Source organism: Canis lupus, chromosome 18, assembly GCF_011100685.1.
Source record: "Canis lupus familiaris isolate Mischka breed German Shepherd chromosome 18, alternate assembly UU_Cfam_GSD_1.0, whole genome shotgun sequence".
NCBI classification, from domain to species: Eukaryota; Metazoa; Chordata; class Mammalia; order Carnivora; family Canidae; genus Canis; species Canis lupus.
In genome coordinates this window covers 54,474,960-54,493,962 of record NC_049239.1, presented here as the reverse complement: position 1 = coordinate 54,493,962, position 19,003 = coordinate 54,474,960, and the positions used below count along the sequence as shown (strand labels likewise).

Genomic DNA, 19,003 nt, shown 5'->3' with positions numbered 1-19,003 from the left:
AATAAGACTTTATTTATTTATTCATGAGAGACACACAGAGAGAGGCAGAGACACAGGCAGAGGGAGAAGCAGGCTCCCTGCAAGGAGCCTGATGTGGGACTCGACCCCAGGTCCCCAGGATCACACCCTGAGCTGCAGGCAGCACTAAACCGCTGCGCCACCAGGGCTGCCCTAAAATCTTATTTTAAAAAAGTTATTTGGATCTGAATTTTAACTATTGCTGAATAAATAATCAATGCATAAAAAAAAAGTTATAAGACCAGCAAAAGTGAGGATTATACTCTCTAGCAACTCAGGCTTTTCTACATCCAGTTGGTTTATTTTTTATTTTTTAAAGGTTTTCTTTATTTATTTGGGGGGTAGGGGCAAAGGGAGAGAGACTGTCCAGCAGGCTTCACACCCAGCACAGAGCCCAAAGTGGGGCTCGCTCTCATGACCCTGCAATTATGACCTGAGCTGAAACCGAGTCTGACACTCAATTGAATGAGCCACCCAGGCACTCCTACATCCATTTTATTTTTTTAAAGATTTTATTAGAGAGAGAGGGGGCGGGCAGAGACACAGGCAGAGGGAGAAGCAGGTTCCATGCAGGGAGCCAAACATGGGACTCTATCCCAGGGCTCTAGGATCACGCCCTGGGCTGAAGGCGGCGCTAAACCACTAAGCCACCGGGGCTGCCCCATCCAGTTAATTTAATTATAAATTCAAAAGTATACACTTCTCTGAAAAATAGGTGTGTGGACAGGAAAATGAAAAGGATTATGAAAAATAAAAATATCTTCCTTTTATATTTCCTTTAATGTTGGTACAGTGGATATACAACAAACACAGATTTAGGGAAAGTGGGGGAAATCCTTGGATCTGGGAAATGCCTCAGAAAGTAGTTAGGCAGTCTGTGGTTCTCCAACCCATGTAATTTATCTCCACTTCAGACAGGTGGATTTGGACTCAGGTGTGCACATCCTCTAGATCTAAATAAAAGGTAAAAGAGGAAGTAGTCTTGCCCCAAACTCCTATCCTGCAGCAGCTTGTTCTCAAAAATCCCACCAAAGCCACCAAGGTGACAGGGCCCTTTGGAGGGTATATGGCAGGGATTGGGATCAGCTAACTACAGCCAACAGGCCTAATATAGCCAGGGCCTGATTTGTAGGGCCGATGAGCTAAGAATGTTTTTTACGTGTTTACATGATTACATGGCTATAGAAGTACCTACAAATCACCTTTGATTTTGTCCTCTGGAAATGCAAAGCCTACGTTGTTTACTATCTGGTCCTTTAAGTAAAAAATTGCAAGCTTCTCTGCTCCTTTCCAACCCTCAGTGTGGAGCAGAACGGAGAGTTTGGGGCCTGAGCAAGCTCTCAGGCTAAGCACTGAGACTCAGTTGTGGCCCAGGCACCTGGCCTTCTACTCTGCCCTCTGGGCTGTTCTGGGCTGTTCTGGGCAGCAGCGGCAACCGCCTCCTCCCAAGGAGTCCAGGCCGACCTCTCCTCTCCAAGCCCAGACTCAGCCAGGCCTAAGAGGCCCCCAGGTTGCTTCAGAGCCCTGCTGTTGGTAGGGAGGCTGCGCGGTGGGGGCAGCCCCAGCGCTCACGCAAGCAGAAGTGCCAAACCAGAGCAGAGCAAGTCAGCAGGACCAGAACTGTGCCCACCCCAACAGCTGTGTGGACCAGGGTCAGGGACCTGGGGGGCACGGCCAGCCTGCCGCAGGGCCCGAAAGTAGGGCCACTCACCCCATCAAGGCCCTCCCCACCTGCCTCTGGCACGCTGCTTTCTCCAGCTCCATTTGCAGCCACCACGCAAACGACATAAGTGCCCCCAGGCTTCAGCCTCTTCAGTTCTGCTCTGCGGGCTGTAGAGTTGAGGGGGGGCCCCTTCTGGGCAGCCCCACTGCCTTCCCAAAGCAGCAGCCAGTACTGGTGGACCGGGGAGGAGGGGGCACACCAGTGCACCACGGCGCTGCCCGTCTCAGCCACCACGTGCACTTCTCCCAGGCGCGGAGGGTAAGGAGGCTGGGCAGGGCTGGAGAGCCCAGGGCACAGGCAGGCCCTGGGGGCGGCCCTCTGCAGCTCCTTGCATGGCACCTGCAGGTGGCGGCAACTGTCGTAGTCACAGAGGACAGCAGGCAGAGGCGGCCGTAGTGTCTCATCTTCCTCCTCTTCCTTAAAGTCTTGAGGGGTCAAGAGCTGTGATCTGGCCACTAAGGAGAAGGTGACAGCCAGGAGCCACAGAAGGCAGGGAGAGCCCAGCATTGGAGTCTGGAAGGGAAGGAGTTGGAGAAGTCGAGACCGCCCAGACCCCATGCCCTCTGCCCCCTTGCCCCCAACAAAACCAGGGAAGCACAGCTGGGGGCAAAGAAGAGGACAGGAAAGCAAAGAAAAGGACACAGACATGCTGATTTGTCAACCAACTTCTCAACGAGCTATGGACCTGCTGGTTGGTTTGGGGTGAAACAAAAGCAGGCTGACCTGAGAGATGGGTGCGCGATTGGCAATGGGTGAAGTACCAGAAACAGTTAATGAATAAACAAAGTGCTGGAGGGCAAAAAAAGAGGATTTACTCAGCCTGAGGAAGAAAGGTAGAATTATTCCCAGCTGCCACTCAAAGGACCGATCTCAGTAAAAACAATTATCAGTCAGAGACATACGGAAAAACCCAAAAGGAGACAGAAACGAGAAAGAAGAGATGGAACAGAAGGGGAAAACCTGCGGACCTGGACCGTTCCCCATCTACCACAGGAGCTCCAGTCCCTGCCGCCCCCCACCTGCCATCCCCTTCCCCTGGCCCCCAGTAGCCCCCTCACCAGCGGGGAGGTCTCCCAGCAGTGCAGATCTCAGGCCAGAGGGCTGTGGGTGAAAGGCTAGGGTGTCCCCAGGAGCACGGGCTACACGGGCAGGTTTTGTCTTCAATTGTTTTGGCTTGAAGCTTTTATACCCTTCCATGATGATGTCACCACCCAGCCCCCCTGCCCTGCACCCCCCGCCCTTTCCCAGTGAATGCCAAGAAGCCGGCTGGTCCCTTCAGAGAGCCTGAGTCACGGGGCTGGGGTGGGGGGAGCCACAGGCAGCTGCTGCATCTGGAGGCCAGGATGCCTGGGTTTGGAGAGGTGGGCGGAATGTGGAAAGCAGCCAGGAGCGGAGAATCACAGGGCTGAAGCTGTGTGTGTGTGTGGGGGGGGGGGGGGGGGGGTGAGGAGAGGAACAGGGCGAGAGGGCCACCTGGCTGCAGTTGGGGGTTGGAAAGTAGCTGTGACAGCATGGGGCCTGGGCTCCAAAATGTGGTTTCGGTAAAAATCATACCACATCCAGGGCAGTCATTTCCTCCCAATGGACAGAGAAAGGGTGGGGTACAGAGGCCAGAATGATGCAGCCCAGCTCTCCAGACCCGCCCTCCTCGATCCCCCTCTCCAGTCACGTGGAGGCAGTGGGCAAGAGAGGTTTTCTCTCCTTTGACTTCCTAGGCTTCTGAATGGAAACAGCCGTATAACAGGCCAGGTCTGGAGGCCTTCCCCACCGGCCGGCCCTCCAGCAAGACAACCTCTTCCACTGCTGGGTGGCGGGGAAGGTGCCAGGGCAATGCAGCGTTTTCACAAGGCCCTGAATCCATTTCAAGGAGTCAGGGAAGCAGTGGGCATGAAAATAGTTTATTGGGGGAGCCACAGGACAGGGGAAGAGTTGTCAAGTGAGAAAAGGCTGGAATGTGAGGACTCTGTCCTGTTCTCTTCAGGAACTGGAGCAGGTGGGGCGCTGTCGAAGACTGCCCACAGAGGGTTCAGAGCTGCCCAGAGTTTCTGGGGCAAGGGCATGGGTAGGAGCAGGCAGGTTGGCCTCCGTCAGCAAAGCTGCGTCTTCCCAGGAGCCTGAACCTGGGCCAGAGGAGGGAGAAACAAAATCCCAAATGGGACATTAAGTAACCAGGGGCTCTTCAACCCCCTCGGTCAATATAACCTCCTCCCCACCGACATGCCACCTCCACTCCACCAGACCCCCCATGCCGAGCACCCCTCACCGAGCGCCCCTCACCATCACTGGCCTCTGGCTCCAGCTCCTCCTCTCCATTCAAGGGCTGCGGATCTGGTTTCTCCTCCTCAGGGAGCTGACCCTCTGCAGCCACAGGGGGAATGCAGAGGTCAGGCTAAGAGGCTAAAGGGGACAACTGAAGACAGGGAGGGCAGGCGGGTGAGCTGTTACTGTACCTGCCCCTGGGGGATCTTCAGGGCTCTCACCGTCCTCTGTGATGTCTGACAGCTGTGTTGACTCCTCCTGGCCTTGGGGCTCTGTGCCTCCAAAGTGGGTAGAGGACAGGGTAGGGCTAAAGCAACTGCACGCAGGCAGCAGTGCCAAGCTCACCTCCTCCGGTCTGCCTATCCTCTGACCCTTAGCCCAGCTGTGAGGGCCTAAAGCTTCATCCTGGCTAACACAGGAGGCCCCCTCCCATCACGTTTACCTGGATGATGGGCTGAGATCCTTCGCTGTACTGGCTTCTGGGAACTGTCTCTTTTTCGGATGTTTACCTGCGAAGGGGATACTAGTGAGCAGTGAGGATGCCCCCCCACCCCCGCTGTGATCTGGACCTTTAACACCCGAGGAGCATCCCCATCATGCCCCAGCCCACTCCTTAGTCCAAGAAGGATGATGAAGGGGAGAAGAAGGAAGTCCTTTGTGACCTGCAAGGAGAAGCGGTGTCGGGGCCAGATGCCCCCCCACACCCACTGCATATAGCTGAAGAGCACAATGACACTCAGGAAGGTGAAGTTGCTGGCGACGCCTATGAAGGCGCAGGTCATCGGGAAGTTGTACAGCAGATACCTGAGGCAGGAAGAGGCAGTTACCGGAGAGCACTAGCCTTCTCACTTCCCAGAAGTCATTTCTAGGAAAATTCAAGTTAGTTTCACTTAAGGACAGCCCCCATACGAGCTGCAGTGGTTCCTCACCTAAGCCCGGTGAAATGGGCATGGATGCGGAGGTAGGCTCCGTACATCTGGATGCGCTTGCTGTGGATCTCAATAATCGCTCCAGTAGTTGGCACATACTGCAGAGGGCAGGGCACTGAGTGTCAGGCCACGATCCTGTTGCCGTCACTCTTCAAGCCCAATCTGAAGCCCACTTCCAGCATCTCCACTGCTGTTCCTGTTGACCGAGCCCAGAGGCTCCACAGGGAGAATTCTGGGCTCATGCGGACAGTGGTATCTAGTCTTCCTTCACCCCCTTACCGAGTTCTCCCTATATTCCGAGTAGAGCTCCACCTCCAGGAGCTGCTTCTGCTCTGCAAATCCAAACAGCAGGAGGCTGGAGAAGACCAGTGTGTCAAGCATCTGCAGCAGGTCTGAGCGGTAATGCAACATCACCTGCCAGGGCCAGAAAGGAGAGGCTGGGGACAGGTACCCCCAAATTTCCACAGCCCCACCCACCCTTCCACCGCTCCTGAGTAGTCTGTGAAGCCTGCTTCTTCCTCAGGCCCCATGCTCTCTCATTTTCACTTCCTACCATGCTCCCCCACCCTTGGCCCAGTCATTCCAACTACCTGAGTAACATGCCCGCCCGCCCACGTCTTCATCCCCTTCTTCCTGAAACCTGCATAGGTGAAGTCCCACACAGTCTCTGATCTTTCCCCCAGGCAGTTCTACAATCCAAAATTGTCTCTAAGTTTCAGTGTACCACCTGAAACTTTTTTCTCCATATAGACACTCAGGGATTTGTTTCATAATGTAGCTCTGTTGACAATTCATGTAAGAATGGAGTCTCATATTTATTGAACACCCGCTATACGCTAGTGAGCACTGTACCTTTTTTCATTGAATCCAAACTAGTCTTGCTACAGGACTACTACTATCACACTCAGTTGGTAATGCTGTGTAACCAAGGGGTGAAAGAAGCTGTCTCTCAGCTTGTGTGTTTCTGAGTGAGGAGGATTCCAGTGCAGATCTCTGGGGTCTAATGAAGCCCATTTTGGCTCCACTCTTCAGACTTTACCCTGAAGCTGGACAGGCAGCTATCAGGTATCTGGAGTGTCGGTCTGGCTTGGTGAACTGACTCATCTTCCCTATCTTTTTTTTTTTTTTAAGATTTTATTTATTTATTCATGAGAGAGAGAGAGAGAGGGAGAGAGAGAAGCAGGCTCCACGCAAGGAGTCTGATGTGGAACTCGATCCCAGGTCTCCAGGATTCCGCCCTGGGCTGAAGACGGGCCAAACCACTGAGCCACCCAGGCATCACCCCCCTCTTTCCTATCCTGATGAGTCTGTGACCTCAGACCTAAAGCCCTACCCAGATGTTCTGACATCTGTTGTCACCCCCGTGCCCTCCCAGACAGGTCCTGAACACTTACAGAGCGTGAAGAAGTGGAGATGATGCGGCCGCCTCTGGTGTAGCATGAAATGGTGACTAAGAACATGCCCAAATCTTGATTCACAGGGGACTCTGGCAGCTCAAGCTCTAAGGTAACGCGGTACGGCTGTCCATACATCAGCACCTGCCCAAGGTAGCCCCCATCTCTTTTCAAAAAATACATAAAAAAAAAAAAAAAAAAAAAATTCCACCTCCTCCCACCTCCAAACGCTGCCACACACCCCCAGACCAGCACAGGGGGCGGCGGGGTCTCTCATTCCCGGGAAGGTGCTGCCCCCTGGTGGCCGCCCTCCCACTTCTGAGATCACCACCCGTGACTTGGCTGAATCAGAGAAAGGCTGTGTCACATCTCTTTTTCCAAAAGTGAACCGTCATGTTGCCAACTGGGCCATCTGTGACTCAGGCCTCTGTCCCCGTGAGGCCATCCCCCTGGGCCCAGCCTGCCTTCGCTTACATTATTAATTAACCAAGTGCCAGAAGTGTACACCAACTCCCAAACCACCCCTCACAGTCAGGTCACTCCAGTTCAGCTTTCTGTCGCTCTGGGTTCCTTACCTCTTGTCTGTTGGTAGAACCCTGCGGCTCCTAGTGGGGAGGCTTCTTCACTGGCATTAACCTTGAAAGGTTACAGATTTGCCACCAGACACACTCCGGTTTTTCCTGACCATTACAATATTCTTCTAATCTCTTTATTCAATTATTTTTATCTGTAGCACGACATCCTCAGAGGCAAGAGTATAGCTTTTGTTTTTAAACAAAGAGAATGGATTTTTTTTTTTTAAAAGCTGGCTTTCTAAAAGATGTTGTTTTTAAACAAAGATAATAGATTTTTTAAAAAGCCCATAGCGAACCACCTCGAAAATCCAGGTATGGCTGAGGGTGCTTTGAGCACTATCACTAGGGTAAAAGGTAGAAAAATCCTGTAAAAGTCTTTCTTTGTACAGATTCTTATCTTCAAAATGAATTATCTTTTTTTTTTTTTTCAAAATGAATTATCTGTTGAAAAAATGGATTCCATGAGATTCCTAGCCCATGGAAGAGGCCAGAAGAAGCCAGCTGCTTCACTGAATTCTCTGAAACATTTTTACAGGCAGGGGGAAGGGGAGAAGAGGGAGAGAGATCTTAAGTAGGCTCCACACCCAACTCAGATCTTTGGTGCTCGATCTCACACAACCCTTCTCAGGGTCATGACCGGGGCTGAAATCAAAAGTCGAATGCTTAACTGAGTCACCCAGGCACCCCTGAAACATTTTAATAGGTAGTTCTCTAGGTGGGTTGAAGCGAAATGGGTAGTGACTGCTAGCTAATGGGTACGAGTTTCTTTTTTGGGGTGAAAATGTTCTACGATTAATTGGGGTGCTGGTTGCTTAACTCTGTGAGTACACTAAAAATGACTGAACTATACACTTATTTATTAATTAAAAAGATTTTATTTATTCATGAGAGACAGAGAGAGAGGAAGAGAAACAGAGGGAGAAGCAGACTCCCTCAGGGAGTCAATCCCGGATACCCGGACCACGCCCCAAGCGGACGGCAGACACGCAACCAGGCGTCCCTGAACTATACATGTTAAATGGGTGAATTGTACGGTACGTGAGTTTTATCTCAATAAAGCTGTTTAATTATGTTTTTAAACTAGTAATTCTGTCTAAACCAACATCTCCAATGGGAGCCACCAAATCAAATATCAGAATCTTGTGAATGACTCCAAGCCTTTGTTCACATCTGATGGGCATTCTCCTTCTGTTCCCACATCCCCACAATATTCACCCTTCCTTACAGGGTCGGTCCATTTTGAGCCCCACCATCCCCATAGTCTCACACTGATGCATCAAATTCTCCACAAATTCTTCTGAAATGCAGAATCTGCACCTTATGCCTTGCTACTTCATACAGTATATAGATTTCTATCAAACCTGTAAGCTCCTGGAAAGCAGGGCCACATTTTCTACTTCTACCAAAGTGTTACACAGAAAATAGACACATTATGCTTTCTATTTCTTCATCCCTTCCTTTATATTCGCTGTAAATGGACAAAAGGATCAACCTGCTTTAATTATCAGGGACTACCCTGATTGGAGTCTCTGATATTGGATTTCCCCTCACCATTCATCTTTCCCTTCCTTCCTTATCCAGCAGCCTCACACCCAATTGCAGGCTACCTGAATCACCACTAGGATCTCCACAACAGGGGCAGCCAGGTGGCTCAGTGGTTTAGCGCCACTTTCAGTCCAGGGCCTGATCCTGGAGACCCGGTATCGAATCCCACTCGGGCTCCCTGCATGGAGCCTGCTTCTCCCTCTGCCTGTGTCTCTGCCTCTCTCTCTCTCTCTCTGTGTGTCTCTCATGAATAAATAAATACAATCTTTAAAAAAAAAAAAAAAAGGATCTCCACAACAGGCAGCCACACAACTGTATGCACCATTTCAGGTGCATATATACTGTGGCTTTGTTTCTAATTCCCTCTCAATATAGTCTATTTATTACTATTTTTAGCCACAAAAGTACATTATTGAATCAATGTCTTCATAGACTTTTTTTAAAGAAATCAAATTCTTTTTTTTTTAATTTTTATTTATTTATGATAGTCACAGAGAGACAGAGAGAGGCAGAGACATAGGCAGAGGGAGAAGCAGGCTCCATGCACTGGGAACCCAACGTGGGATTTGATCCCGGGTCTCCAGGATCGCGCCCTGGGCCAAAGGCAGGTGCTAAACCGCTGCGCCACCCAGGGATCCCTTCATAGAAGATTCTGTAATAAATCTCCAAATTCCTTTCCTGAGTAGCCAGACTAAAATGATAAATCTCGGGCAGCCCGGGTGGCGCAGCGGTTTAGCGCCTGCCTTCAGCCCAGGGCATGATCCTGGAGACCCGGGATCCAGTCCCGCGTCAGGCTCCCTGCATGGAGCCTGCTTCTCCCTCTGCCTGTGTCTCTGCCTCTCTCTCTCTCTCTGTGTCTCTATGAATAAATAAATAAAATCTTTAAATATATATATATATATATATATATATGATAAATCTCAGGGAGCCTGGGTGGCTCATTCGGTTGAGTGTCCCAACTCCTCATTTTGGTTCAGGTCATGAGATCGAGCCTTAAGTTGGATTCTGAGCTGGGCATGGAACCTGCTTAAGATTCTCGCTCTAAAAAAAAAAAGATTCTTGCTCTCTCTCTGCTCCCCCACAGAAAGAAAGAAAGAAAGAAAGAAAGAAAGAAAGAAAGAAAGAAAGAAAGAAAGAAAGAGAAAGAAAGAGAAAGAAAGCGAAATGATAAATCTCTGCCTTACAATATCCAACCTTCCACATCACTATGTCCATTTGGGACCTACTCATTGGACCTGAGAAGTCTTCTTGACAGTGTATGGCTACCTGCTGAGCAACTGAAAGAGGTCACAGAATACACATAGCAAGCTATTTGTACTGCCAAACAAGGCCAGTCTAAATACCAATCCCAGATGCTACAACTTACACTCCTCCCTTCAGAGTGATCATTTATGTCTACCCTGTGTCAGTGGACCATTTAAAAAAAAAAAACACTTTCCGGATGATTGAAAAATTCTTATTTAGTTTGATGGCTGATTACTACAAATTATGCTAACAACTCAACAAACTCTGGTGAGCAAAAGTGATGTTGATGCTCCAATGGTCCTTTTGAAGCAAGAAGGGATCCTCCCTCTTCTCAAAGCCTCCACCAATTTGCCTACTATAAACAGATGCACTCCCATTCTGCATTTCCCAGGGTTTCCGGGTTTGCTGAAGTCCTACTGCCATCCGGTCCATCCCCTGGCACAGTAACCTCTGTAATGTCAAGTCACACATATTTGTCAAGAGTTTCATAATTTCACATACGGGCTTTCAAAACTCTTGGGTAGATTCCATCCTAGTCCAATGAAATAGCTATTTAATTTAGGTTCACAGAGGTCTAAAGCACATCTCATCTAGCAGATATGGCCTGTCGGAAATAATCTAAGAAGGGTATTGCTAACATTTGCAGCAGGAAAGAATAATCTACATGGTTCAGACTTTTTGTTTAACCTCTCTTTCCTTGCAAGCTTTCCTTAGTCTCTATTACTCAATCCCTGCTCGCCAAGTCTTTCTCAATCCCTATGATTTCAAGTCTTCAAAGCTCTAATGAAACCTCTCTGTAGCTCCCATACTCACCCGATCACGTCCACCCTTAGCCAGCGAGACATTGGCAACAGGGAAGGAGCAGAGTAAGGAGGTGGATGAATCACAGTCAGTCCTAAATGAGAATGGGGATGATACTCCACTAAGTTATAGAGTCTGCCTTACCTGTCCGTACACCTCCTTGGCCCCCTAGGGCTCCCTCTTGTCCCCCATCCCTTCTTCCAGAACAGGTACCCTTCTCTCTGTCAGAGAGAGATGGAAAAGAAATGCAGCCAGGAGATCCAAGACACCTGAATGATTCTTTCATTCTCTTTCCTACTACTTCAGCTTATTTCCTCTCGTTAGAGCAGAATTCCTTACACAGGACTCGATGGATACTCAGTTGAATAGTCTCAGACTTAAGTGTTTCTAAAGACTCACTTGGGGAGCTTGGTAGAAATGTAGATTCCTGGGGGCACCTGGTCGGCTCAGTTAAGTGTCTGACTCTTGACTTCACCTCGGGTTATGATCTCAGGGTCCTTGGATCAAGCCCTGTGCTGGGCTCCCCACTGGGTGTGGAGAGAAATTGGGGTTCTCTCCCTCCTTCTGCCCCCCAATCTGCTCCAAGCTCCCTCTCCCTCTCTCAGGAAAAAAAAAGAAAGAAAGAAAAAAAGAAAGAAAAGAAAGAAAAGAAAGAAAAGAAAAGAAAAGAAAAGAAAAGAAAAGAAAAAAAGAAGAAGAAAGAAAGAAAGAAAGAAAGAAAGAAAAGAAAGAAAGAAAAGAAAGAAAGAGGAAAGAAAGAAGAAAGAGGAAGGAAAGAGGAAGGAAAGAGGAAGGAAAGGAAAGGAAAGGAAAGGAAAGGAAAGGAAAGGAAAGGAAAGAAAAAAGGCAGATTCCTGGGTCCTATCCCCAAATTCTGATTCAGTAGTTCTGGTCTTGTGCCTAGTTTGAGAAAATTCCTCCCAAGGAATCCACAGATGGTTTTTAAGAGGCTCACAAACCTCAACTTGTAAGCAAAATTACACATGGGCATGCATATATATTTGTGTGTGTGTGTGAATATATATATATCTGTATAATTTTTTTTTTAACATGAAGCTTGAATTCACGACCCTGGGATCAAGAGTCAGAGTCACATGCCCTACCAACTGAGCCAGACAGGTGCCCCCGTGCATACACGTTTTTATAACAAAAGGGTCAAAGTTTTCATGACATCGTGCCTCCTAAATGTTTAAGCAGCTCTGATCAGGGACTCAAGACGGGGGAAAAAATAAATGACTTTGGACCACTGATAACAATATCCCCATCAGCATCTCTCGATTGGTCCTACTGTCACTGTTAAGACAAGGGGAGAGAATTTGACAAGGTCTGTAAAATCAGAAGGAACTGAAGCCCCAGGTAAAATGCAGGACTCTGGGACTTTATGTACTGTCACTTTGTGTTTCCATAATCTCTACTGTACAGGATTATCAGGAATGGGAGAAAGTGTACAAGGCAACTTGCTGCTTTCCTAATACCTTCTCTACTGAAGGCCAGGTTAGTTCTGAGACAACCCAAGGGATCTGTTCGGTTTAAACGTCTACAGTGGCCCTGAGAGGTATGACCCAACCCAAACAGAACTGATCCTCATAGTGACAGTTTAAAAGGGGGATTTTCTTCTCCTTCTCCTTTAACAGATTTCAGTAACCAGAGGCAGAACTAGGATCTTAGAGCCCCACCAACCCAGAGCTTCCTTGGCCTTGGGCGGTGAAAAGTAAGAAGCCCTATAAACACACTGGGCTCAAGTTTTCTCCTCTGTAATCTAGGGGGTTGGACTGAATAAGCTCTAAGGGCCCTAACAGCAATTCTCTCAAAGAATTCCTCGACATTGGTAGAAGACCCCTCTCACCTGTAGTAGAAATGCACGGGGCTGAGGTGGCTGACTGTAGGCATGTAGGAATAGTAGAAGGAGCCATAGAGGAAGACAGACACCCAGAGCAGGAGGAGGATGGTACAGAAGAGCACCCCAAACTGTAGCAGCAGCTTGCGGGCACGACCTGCCAAGATGTGGCCCACCTCCTGGGCCCACAGTAAGGCAGGTACTGGTGGGTCATTGACCATGGCAGGGAGTGCAGAGTGTCTGGCCCCAGGTTCAGGCCTTGAGTTCCTAGCTGCTCTGCCGCCTGGACGCCACGCCTGGCCATGGGGTGAAGCAGCTGGCGGTTCCTGGAAAAAGACAGAGAAGGGGGGGGAAATGGGCTTTTCTCCTAGGGGAGGTGGGGACAGAGGGGACAAGCCTACTGGACTGGGTTTGAGGAACCAGAGATAACAGAACAGTCTTTGTTTCGGGTGGCCTCTCCCCAGGTGATTGTGTTCCTCCAGCAAACATCACTTCCCTTTCCCTTCCCTCTGCTGTCTTAGTTCCCAGTGCCAAAGTCGGCTGAACTTGTCTGTTGGACACGTGATTCTGGGACAGGCCACCTTGATCTCGCAGCAAAGCATCCCACTCGGGGGATGAGCACCTTAGGAGGCCGCCGAGTCCGCACCGCGAGGTGGTGCCCCGAGGGCACGCGGGACTTGCCTGGGGTCGTGCGGCCGCACTCAGAGACACCCCTCCCGAGTGATCTCCTCGCCGCCCAGAGCCCCCACCGGCCGCGCCAACAGCGCTGGCCGCTCGCCGGCCGCCGCCCATCCGCACTCACCAGTACGCAGGCAGCGGGAGCAACGGCAAAGGCACTTCCGCCTCCCGTGAAGCCCCGCCCCTTCCGCCGGCCGCCCCGGGGGCGCGGGGCGGGGGGCGGGGCCACTCCCGGGGCGGGGCCTGTCGGGCCGCGGGCTTCCCTCCTCCGCCAGGCGCGTGCGGTCTCTCCCCGCGGCCCGGTTCGCAGACCCCAGGGGACAGGCGAGGCCAAGACGTGACCCAGGGTGTGCTGTGAGTCAGCAGCATCCCCCTGGGCGCGCCCTCGAGGCCGCAATCCCCGCCCTCGGCCCACACCTTCACCCGCAAAGGGGAAGGGGGCGGGTATCCAGCTGGCGCTGATTTTTATCGCCCACAGCCCCTGGGACCTGTAGGCGTCCAAGGCAGGGCCCCTATCACAAGAGTGACAGCATTTCAGCTCCGTGTTTTGTCTCCAGCGCTTAGGATGTGATCCACCACCTCTGACCCTAACTGGACTCTCCCTCAGAATCCCCGCAGCGCGTTATGGACACTAGACCTTGGCAGAGGGTACCTTCTATTGTGTATATGACTCTTCATGCCATATAAGAGCCCTCAGAGCGTCAGGTTAACATTATGTACATCTTTGCATTTCAACAGCACCAAGCACAACGCTGCATGCCTGGGGGGTAATCTCTCAAACCGATACCCACCCTCCAAAACCCACCCAAGGAAGCCCATCTGTTTCAACGCCCAGTGACTTTCCCCGAAACCACAGTGCCCCCTACCTCTTCTTTGTCCGATTCTTTGATCTGGTATCTGCACGGCTCTTTTCCCCCAGCTTCTCCTCCTCCTTGTTCTTTAGGCATCTTCCTGATGCACCTTGTTGCCCCTTGATCTTCCACTCGAGCCACTTGTGGCTAGAACACGAAGTGCTTGGTGATCTAGAAGCTGATACCTGTAACTCATCACATTTTCCTAGATACAGAGAATGGAGGGTCCCTGGGAAAGAAAAGAAGATTCAGGTACTACATGCTATGTCAGAGGAGGGAGGAGGGAAAAGGGGGGCGACTGCCCAGCTGATGTCAGATTTTCAAATGAGCAGAGTCCCCCGCAGCCAGTACAGACTCCACTGCAGGCGATGTCACAGGTCCAGACCACCCCATTTAAGGGGGGAGTCAGCCTGGCCTTCAACTACTTCCAGCTCCTTCAGCTCCTTCCTAGCCCAGACTCAGAATGCTTGCAATGGGGGAAGGGCAGCTAGTGAGACAGTTCACAGTAGGGGGTGTGTACAGGGGCCGCAGTCAGCAGCCAGGCTCCCCCACTGGCCAGGCAGTTGGTATGTTCCAGGATCTGAGCAGCTTCTTCTAGCATCCTTCATCCTTCAGGTACCAGCGTCTGGGCAGTGCTTGAGCTGCAGGAACTGGGCCCAGCCCTCAACAGAACTCTGACCTGACCTCCCCAGTGGACTTCTCTGTATTAGCTCCTTCTGCTGCAGCAGCAAATACTTTCAACTGCAACTCCCTGCAGGTGGGGCACCCACCCATCTCGGGGCAGGCTTTGTGCACCCCACTGACTACTCCCCAGGGCTACCACTGCCGGTGCCTGCAGGTGAGTAGGGAGTATCCTGTTTTTCTCCCCCTGGGTCTCAAGGAGGCAGGTGGGGGTCATGTGTCCTCATCAGGGTGGGGCTCTTTCTGGTTGAGGCTTTCAGGGCTGGGAACACACAAGGCTGGAAAGGCTGAAAAGCCTTAAATCATTATGTCTAATGATCTGTGGGCCCAGGCCGTGTGTGAGTATGGAGGGCATTTCATCCCACTCTCTCCATTTCCTTAGCCCAGGAAGACAGGGATGGGAAAGGCCACTGGAAGATGAAGATAAGAGGAACAAAATATTGGGGCAGCCTTGTAAAGACTGATGAAAAATGAACATGGAGGGGGGTCTTCAGATGAGATTATGCAGCTCCTCACCTCCCACATCATACTCTGAGCTATTCCTTTCTTTTCTCTAGGATGAAAGGGGAGACCCCCGTGAACAGCACTATGAGTATTGGGCAAGCCCGCAAGATGGTGGAACAGCTTAAGATTGAAGCCAGCTTGTGCCGGATAAAGGTGGGCGGATCCTGGGTCCCCTCAGTTGGCCCAGTTGTGCTCTAGGTCCCCAAATCTCAGGTTAAGAGACGATTTCTTTCCTTGAGTCCCTGCGATCAGGGGAGGAGTCTCTGGCTCTGTGGGACAGTCCCTCTGAGGGGGATGAGGGAAGAGAATACTGTCCTAAGAAGCCCTAGAGATGGCAAAAAGATAACCCATTTGGGGAGGCAGGCTGCAGGCCCTCTCAGGGGATCTGGCTAACAACTCCCCTCCTGGCTGTGCCCCAGGTGTCCAAGGCAGCAGCCGACTTGATGACTTACTGTGATGCCCACGCCTGCGAGGATCCCCTCATCACCCCGGTGCCCACTTCGGAGAACCCCTTCCGGGAGAAGAAGTTCTTCTGTGCCCTCCTCTGAGTTGCCCTGTCCCTCCACACAAGCTCCTCACCTGTCCCTCTCCTGGGCCCTCCCTTAGGTTAGTAACTGTCGTGAGTCCCTGAGGGTCCCCGCATCCCACCCCTAGCCCTGTCCGACCCTGTGAGGTTGTCCGAAGCACAAGGCTCTCCATCACCGATCTGTCGACCCCGAGAACCCCCTGACCCAGGGACCCCTTAGTTCTATCCCCAGAAGGGCCGCCAGACTCTGCCAGCGTCCTGCCTGCAGGCTTCTCTGTGACCCGCTCAGACAATGGAGAGAGGCGCGGGCCGGGTGCTGGCTCCCAGTCTCACCTGGAGCTATGAGAAGGGTAAAGCCATTTGAAGAATAAAGGTATCCAGAGTCTCAGAAGACAGCTCCTGTGGTAGCCTTCTTGGGGAGAGGATCATCAGTCTGTGGATCTGGGAATGTGTGCGGCAGGTGAAAGACTTGCCATTCCCCGGGAAAAGGGCGGTCAAACCAGGCTAGACATCGCCTAGGATGGGAGATCGCCGGGACTGGGGAGACGGCGGGCGCGAGAGAGCCTCAAGTGGGAGAATTAAGTCACGACACCCAGAAGCTGCGGAGAGCAGTCACACACACACACGCACACGCGCGCGCGAGAGCACTGAACACAAGTGAAAATGAAAACAGACCGAACAGGATGGATTTAGGGAGGGCAGTCGCAGACCGCAGGAACTCAGGAACCCAGGGGAGGAGCTCGGCTCTGGTTCCTGCGAAGGGGCCGGTTTTACTTCTAAGATGGCAGCGCCCACAGCGTGCCCCTTTCCAAGATGGCCGTCGCCATAGGACGCGCGCCAATATGGCAGCCGCGCGTCACTGGGTTTCACCGTACAGGGCGTCCCAGCTAGCCCCATACGTAAAATGGCGGCCCCAGGCAGCCAGAGTCAGTGCGGTCCCATCTGTGCTCATCTGGTCTCAAAATGGCTGCCCCTGCCCTCGCCAACTTGATGCCCATTCCTATGCGGCCCAGAGTCTGGAAGCCGACGTCCCCCCGGATCCAGGTGAAGGCACACGGGTGGCCATGAGCAAAGCTCACGGGACAAGGGGACCCTGGCAAGCACCCCGTAGCAGGCGCTGGTCGCGGGTATCTTGCGAGGAAATCTAGGTTCTGGAGCTTGCCAAGCTTAGAGGTGTAAACCCAAGTGTGCGGCCAGTGCCCGGCGCCATTCCTTGTCTATTCCTGATCTCCCTAGGAGCTGGGTAAGCCCGAAGTTGTTTCAGTTTGGGTTTCCTTGTAGGGCTTGCCGTGCTCCTTCTCCCTCAGGCCTATTCTGTCACATCCGCCAGAAGCAACGTTCCCGCCCCCAGTGTGCCGACCAGCCTTCGTCGTGGTCCCAGCTTGCCGTCTGGCCACCAGCCAGAATCAGGGCTTAATGTCTCACGAGCGCCTCCCAGACCCAAACTTGGCGAGGTTTAGAAGCCCGGGATGCTTTTCTAGAAGTCTTTTCCTTCCAAGGGTGAACATAAGGAGGTGGGACCAGGGCCAAGGCAGGGAAGGTAACAGCCCCAGGGTGTCTGCTCCTCATGCATTCGCAACATCTCCCAAATTCAGGGATCCATCTTTTCCAGGAGAAGCCTAGGCTGGCTCCTGTCTTGTGCCACCCTGCAGTAATAGGAGGGTGGCCTGTATTAGGGATCGCCATCGCCCCAGCTTCCCCACATCTTCGCACAGGAAGACGGCAAGGGGAGAGGAATGCAGAGAGGAAACCAGAGCAATAAAGGGCATCCTACCAGGAATTAAATTTACACTCACTCCACAGGCCCAGGGGCACCCAATGAAATTGCGGCACTTTCAGGAACAGCAGCTTTGCAGCTGTTGATGGAGTTCTGAACCCTAACAGGTCCTGGAGATCATCTAATTAATTACCTCATCCTGGAGATGAAGAAGTAGGGAAAAGTAATCTGGTTGCCCTCCTGAAGTGGGGCCCTACCTCCATTCTGTTCAGGAGTCCCCATCAATTCCTTCTTGGTGTTTTATGAAAAGTCTTGAAAGGTTCAAGTCTGTTCTGTTTTATTCTTTTAAAGTTTGGTTTATTTATTCGGGGGGGGGCGGGGAGCAGAGGGAGGGAAAGAATCCCAAGCACACTCCCAGCTGGGTGCAGGGGAGGGGAAGAGGTGGGGGGGATGGGGTCAGGGAGGGCTCCATTTCATTGGGAGATTAGGACCTGAACCCAAATCCAGAGTCAGTAGCTCCACTGACTGAGCCACCCAGGCCCTCCAAGGATCAAGTCTGTTTTAATCTCTGCATCCTGAAAGTTTCTGGCACATAGCTGGCACTCAGATATTTAATGAATGACTATCTACATAGGCTTAAATAGCAAGCAATGCAGAGCAGACCCTAAGGACCTCTCTTTTTCTACTGCATCACAGTGTTGGGCAAATTCAAGAGAGTAAGTGAAAATTTCCACATCAGCTTAGACTTGGTAAAAAGCCAGAAGTGCTCAATAAATGTAATCTTGATAGTAGTTCTTTGTTTTTTAAACCTCTGTTCAATTTTTCTGCACAATTTTCATATTCATCATATTGGAGGTAAATGGCTACAGCCCTCGTTGGGGGAAAAGGGGGTTTAAGAGGTTACCAGAGACCAGGCATTAACTATAAATAACCATTAAAAATGATTAGTGAGCGCAGCCCGGGTGTGGCTCAGCTGTTTGGAGCTGCCTTCAACCCAGGGCATGATCCTGGAGACCTGGGATCGGGTCCCACGTCGGGCTCTCTTCATGGAGCCTGCTTCTCCCTCTGCCTGTGTCTCTGCCTCCTCTCTCTCTCTCATGAATAAATAAAATCTTAAAAAAAAAAATTAATGAACTCTAACACTGAGTAACTTTAAATATCCTAGAGAATGGGGCAAACTCTGAAATCAAGGATATGGTCTTCAGGTATACAAAGCTGTAAGCCCCTGGGGTCAGAATCGGTGTCCCATAGAGAGGAGTTAGAGCAGGATCTGTATCGGTTATATCACTACTCTTTGAAATTAGTTAGGAGGATCAGTTCAGTGCTAGCAATGCAATAGTGCTTTTGTTAATTCAAATTACCTTTTCGTTCTCCAAATTTACTATGAAATAACCCCCATCAAACATCTTCCATGGAATAAGTAAGGCTTTTCCTTCTAAATGGCAGTGACTCATTAATAAACTTATTTGGCTCCCAAATGGAACCTTACATTTAGCTTTAAAGCTAAATACTGGGCAGCCCGAGTGGCTCAGCGGTTTAGCGCTGCCTTCAGCCCAGGGCATGATACTGGAGACCCGGGATCGGGTCCCACGTCGGGCTCTCTTCATGGAGCCTGCTTCTCCCTCTGCCTCCTCTCTCTCTCTCTGTGTGTCTCTTGAATAAATAAATAACATCTTTAAAAAAAATAAAGCTAAATACTAAATGGTTTTAGTATAGGCCA

General features: G+C 51.1%; 3 protein-coding genes across 17 annotated transcripts; 1 reads left to right on the top strand and 2 right to left on the bottom strand.

Moving 5' to 3' along the window:
- Positions 1–775: 775 nt before the first annotated feature.
- On the bottom strand, positions 776–3,168 carry LRRN4CL (LRRN4 C-terminal like). 2 transcript variants are annotated; one of them, XM_038564263.1, is made up of 3 exons: positions 2,800–3,168; positions 1,750–2,254; positions 776–971 (listed from the first exon to the last, which is right to left on the bottom strand). In XM_038564263.1, exons 2-3 carry the CDS (start codon positions 2,246–2,248, stop codon positions 949–951), a joined length of 522 nt encoding a protein of 173 aa, XP_038420191.1. In that variant the 5' UTR covers positions 2,249–2,254; positions 2,800–3,168; the 3' UTR covers positions 776–948. The 2 variants fall into 2 exon arrangements, with proteins under 2 accessions (XP_038420191.1, XP_038420190.1); XM_038564262.1 differs by having other exon boundaries at positions 776–2,254; positions 2,800–3,166.
- Positions 3,169–3,618: 450 nt separating this feature from the next.
- Positions 3,619–16,378, bottom strand: BSCL2 (BSCL2 lipid droplet biogenesis associated, seipin). 12 transcript variants are annotated; one of them, XM_038564254.1, is made up of 12 exons: positions 16,242–16,378; positions 13,871–14,084; positions 12,336–12,652; positions 10,502–10,583; positions 6,324–6,467; positions 5,209–5,343; positions 4,930–5,027; positions 4,663–4,804; positions 4,443–4,509; positions 4,192–4,278; positions 4,019–4,099; positions 3,619–3,861 (listed from the first exon to the last, which is right to left on the bottom strand). In XM_038564254.1, exons 2-12 carry the CDS (start codon positions 13,949–13,951, stop codon positions 3,719–3,721), a joined length of 1,377 nt encoding a protein of 458 aa, XP_038420182.1. In that variant the 5' UTR covers positions 13,952–14,084; positions 16,242–16,378; the 3' UTR covers positions 3,619–3,718. The 12 variants fall into 12 exon arrangements, with proteins under 12 accessions (XP_038420182.1, XP_038420188.1, XP_038420184.1 ...); XM_038564260.1 differs by having other exon boundaries at positions 6,324–6,489; positions 15,900–16,354; XM_038564256.1 differs by having other exon boundaries at positions 4,192–4,272; positions 15,900–16,352.
- On the top strand, positions 13,260–17,588 carry GNG3 (G protein subunit gamma 3). Of its 3 annotated transcripts, XR_005373673.1 has the most exons (5): positions 13,260–14,107; positions 14,471–14,693; positions 15,094–15,193; positions 15,460–16,610; positions 17,370–17,582. XR_005373673.1 is itself a non-coding variant. In XM_038564264.1 (3 exons), the coding sequence occupies exons 2-3, from the start codon at positions 15,095–15,097 to the stop codon at positions 15,586–15,588; spliced, it is 228 nt and encodes a 75-aa protein (XP_038420192.1). In that variant the 5' UTR covers positions 14,228–14,693; position 15,094; the 3' UTR covers positions 15,589–15,961. The 3 variants fall into 3 exon arrangements, 1 of the variants encoding a protein (XP_038420192.1); XR_005373672.1 differs by lacking the exon at positions 13,260–14,107 and having other exon boundaries at positions 14,202–14,693; positions 17,370–17,588; XM_038564264.1 differs by lacking the exons at positions 13,260–14,107; positions 17,370–17,582 and having other exon boundaries at positions 14,228–14,693; positions 15,460–15,961.
- The last annotated feature ends 1,415 nt before the right edge of the window (positions 17,589–19,003 follow it).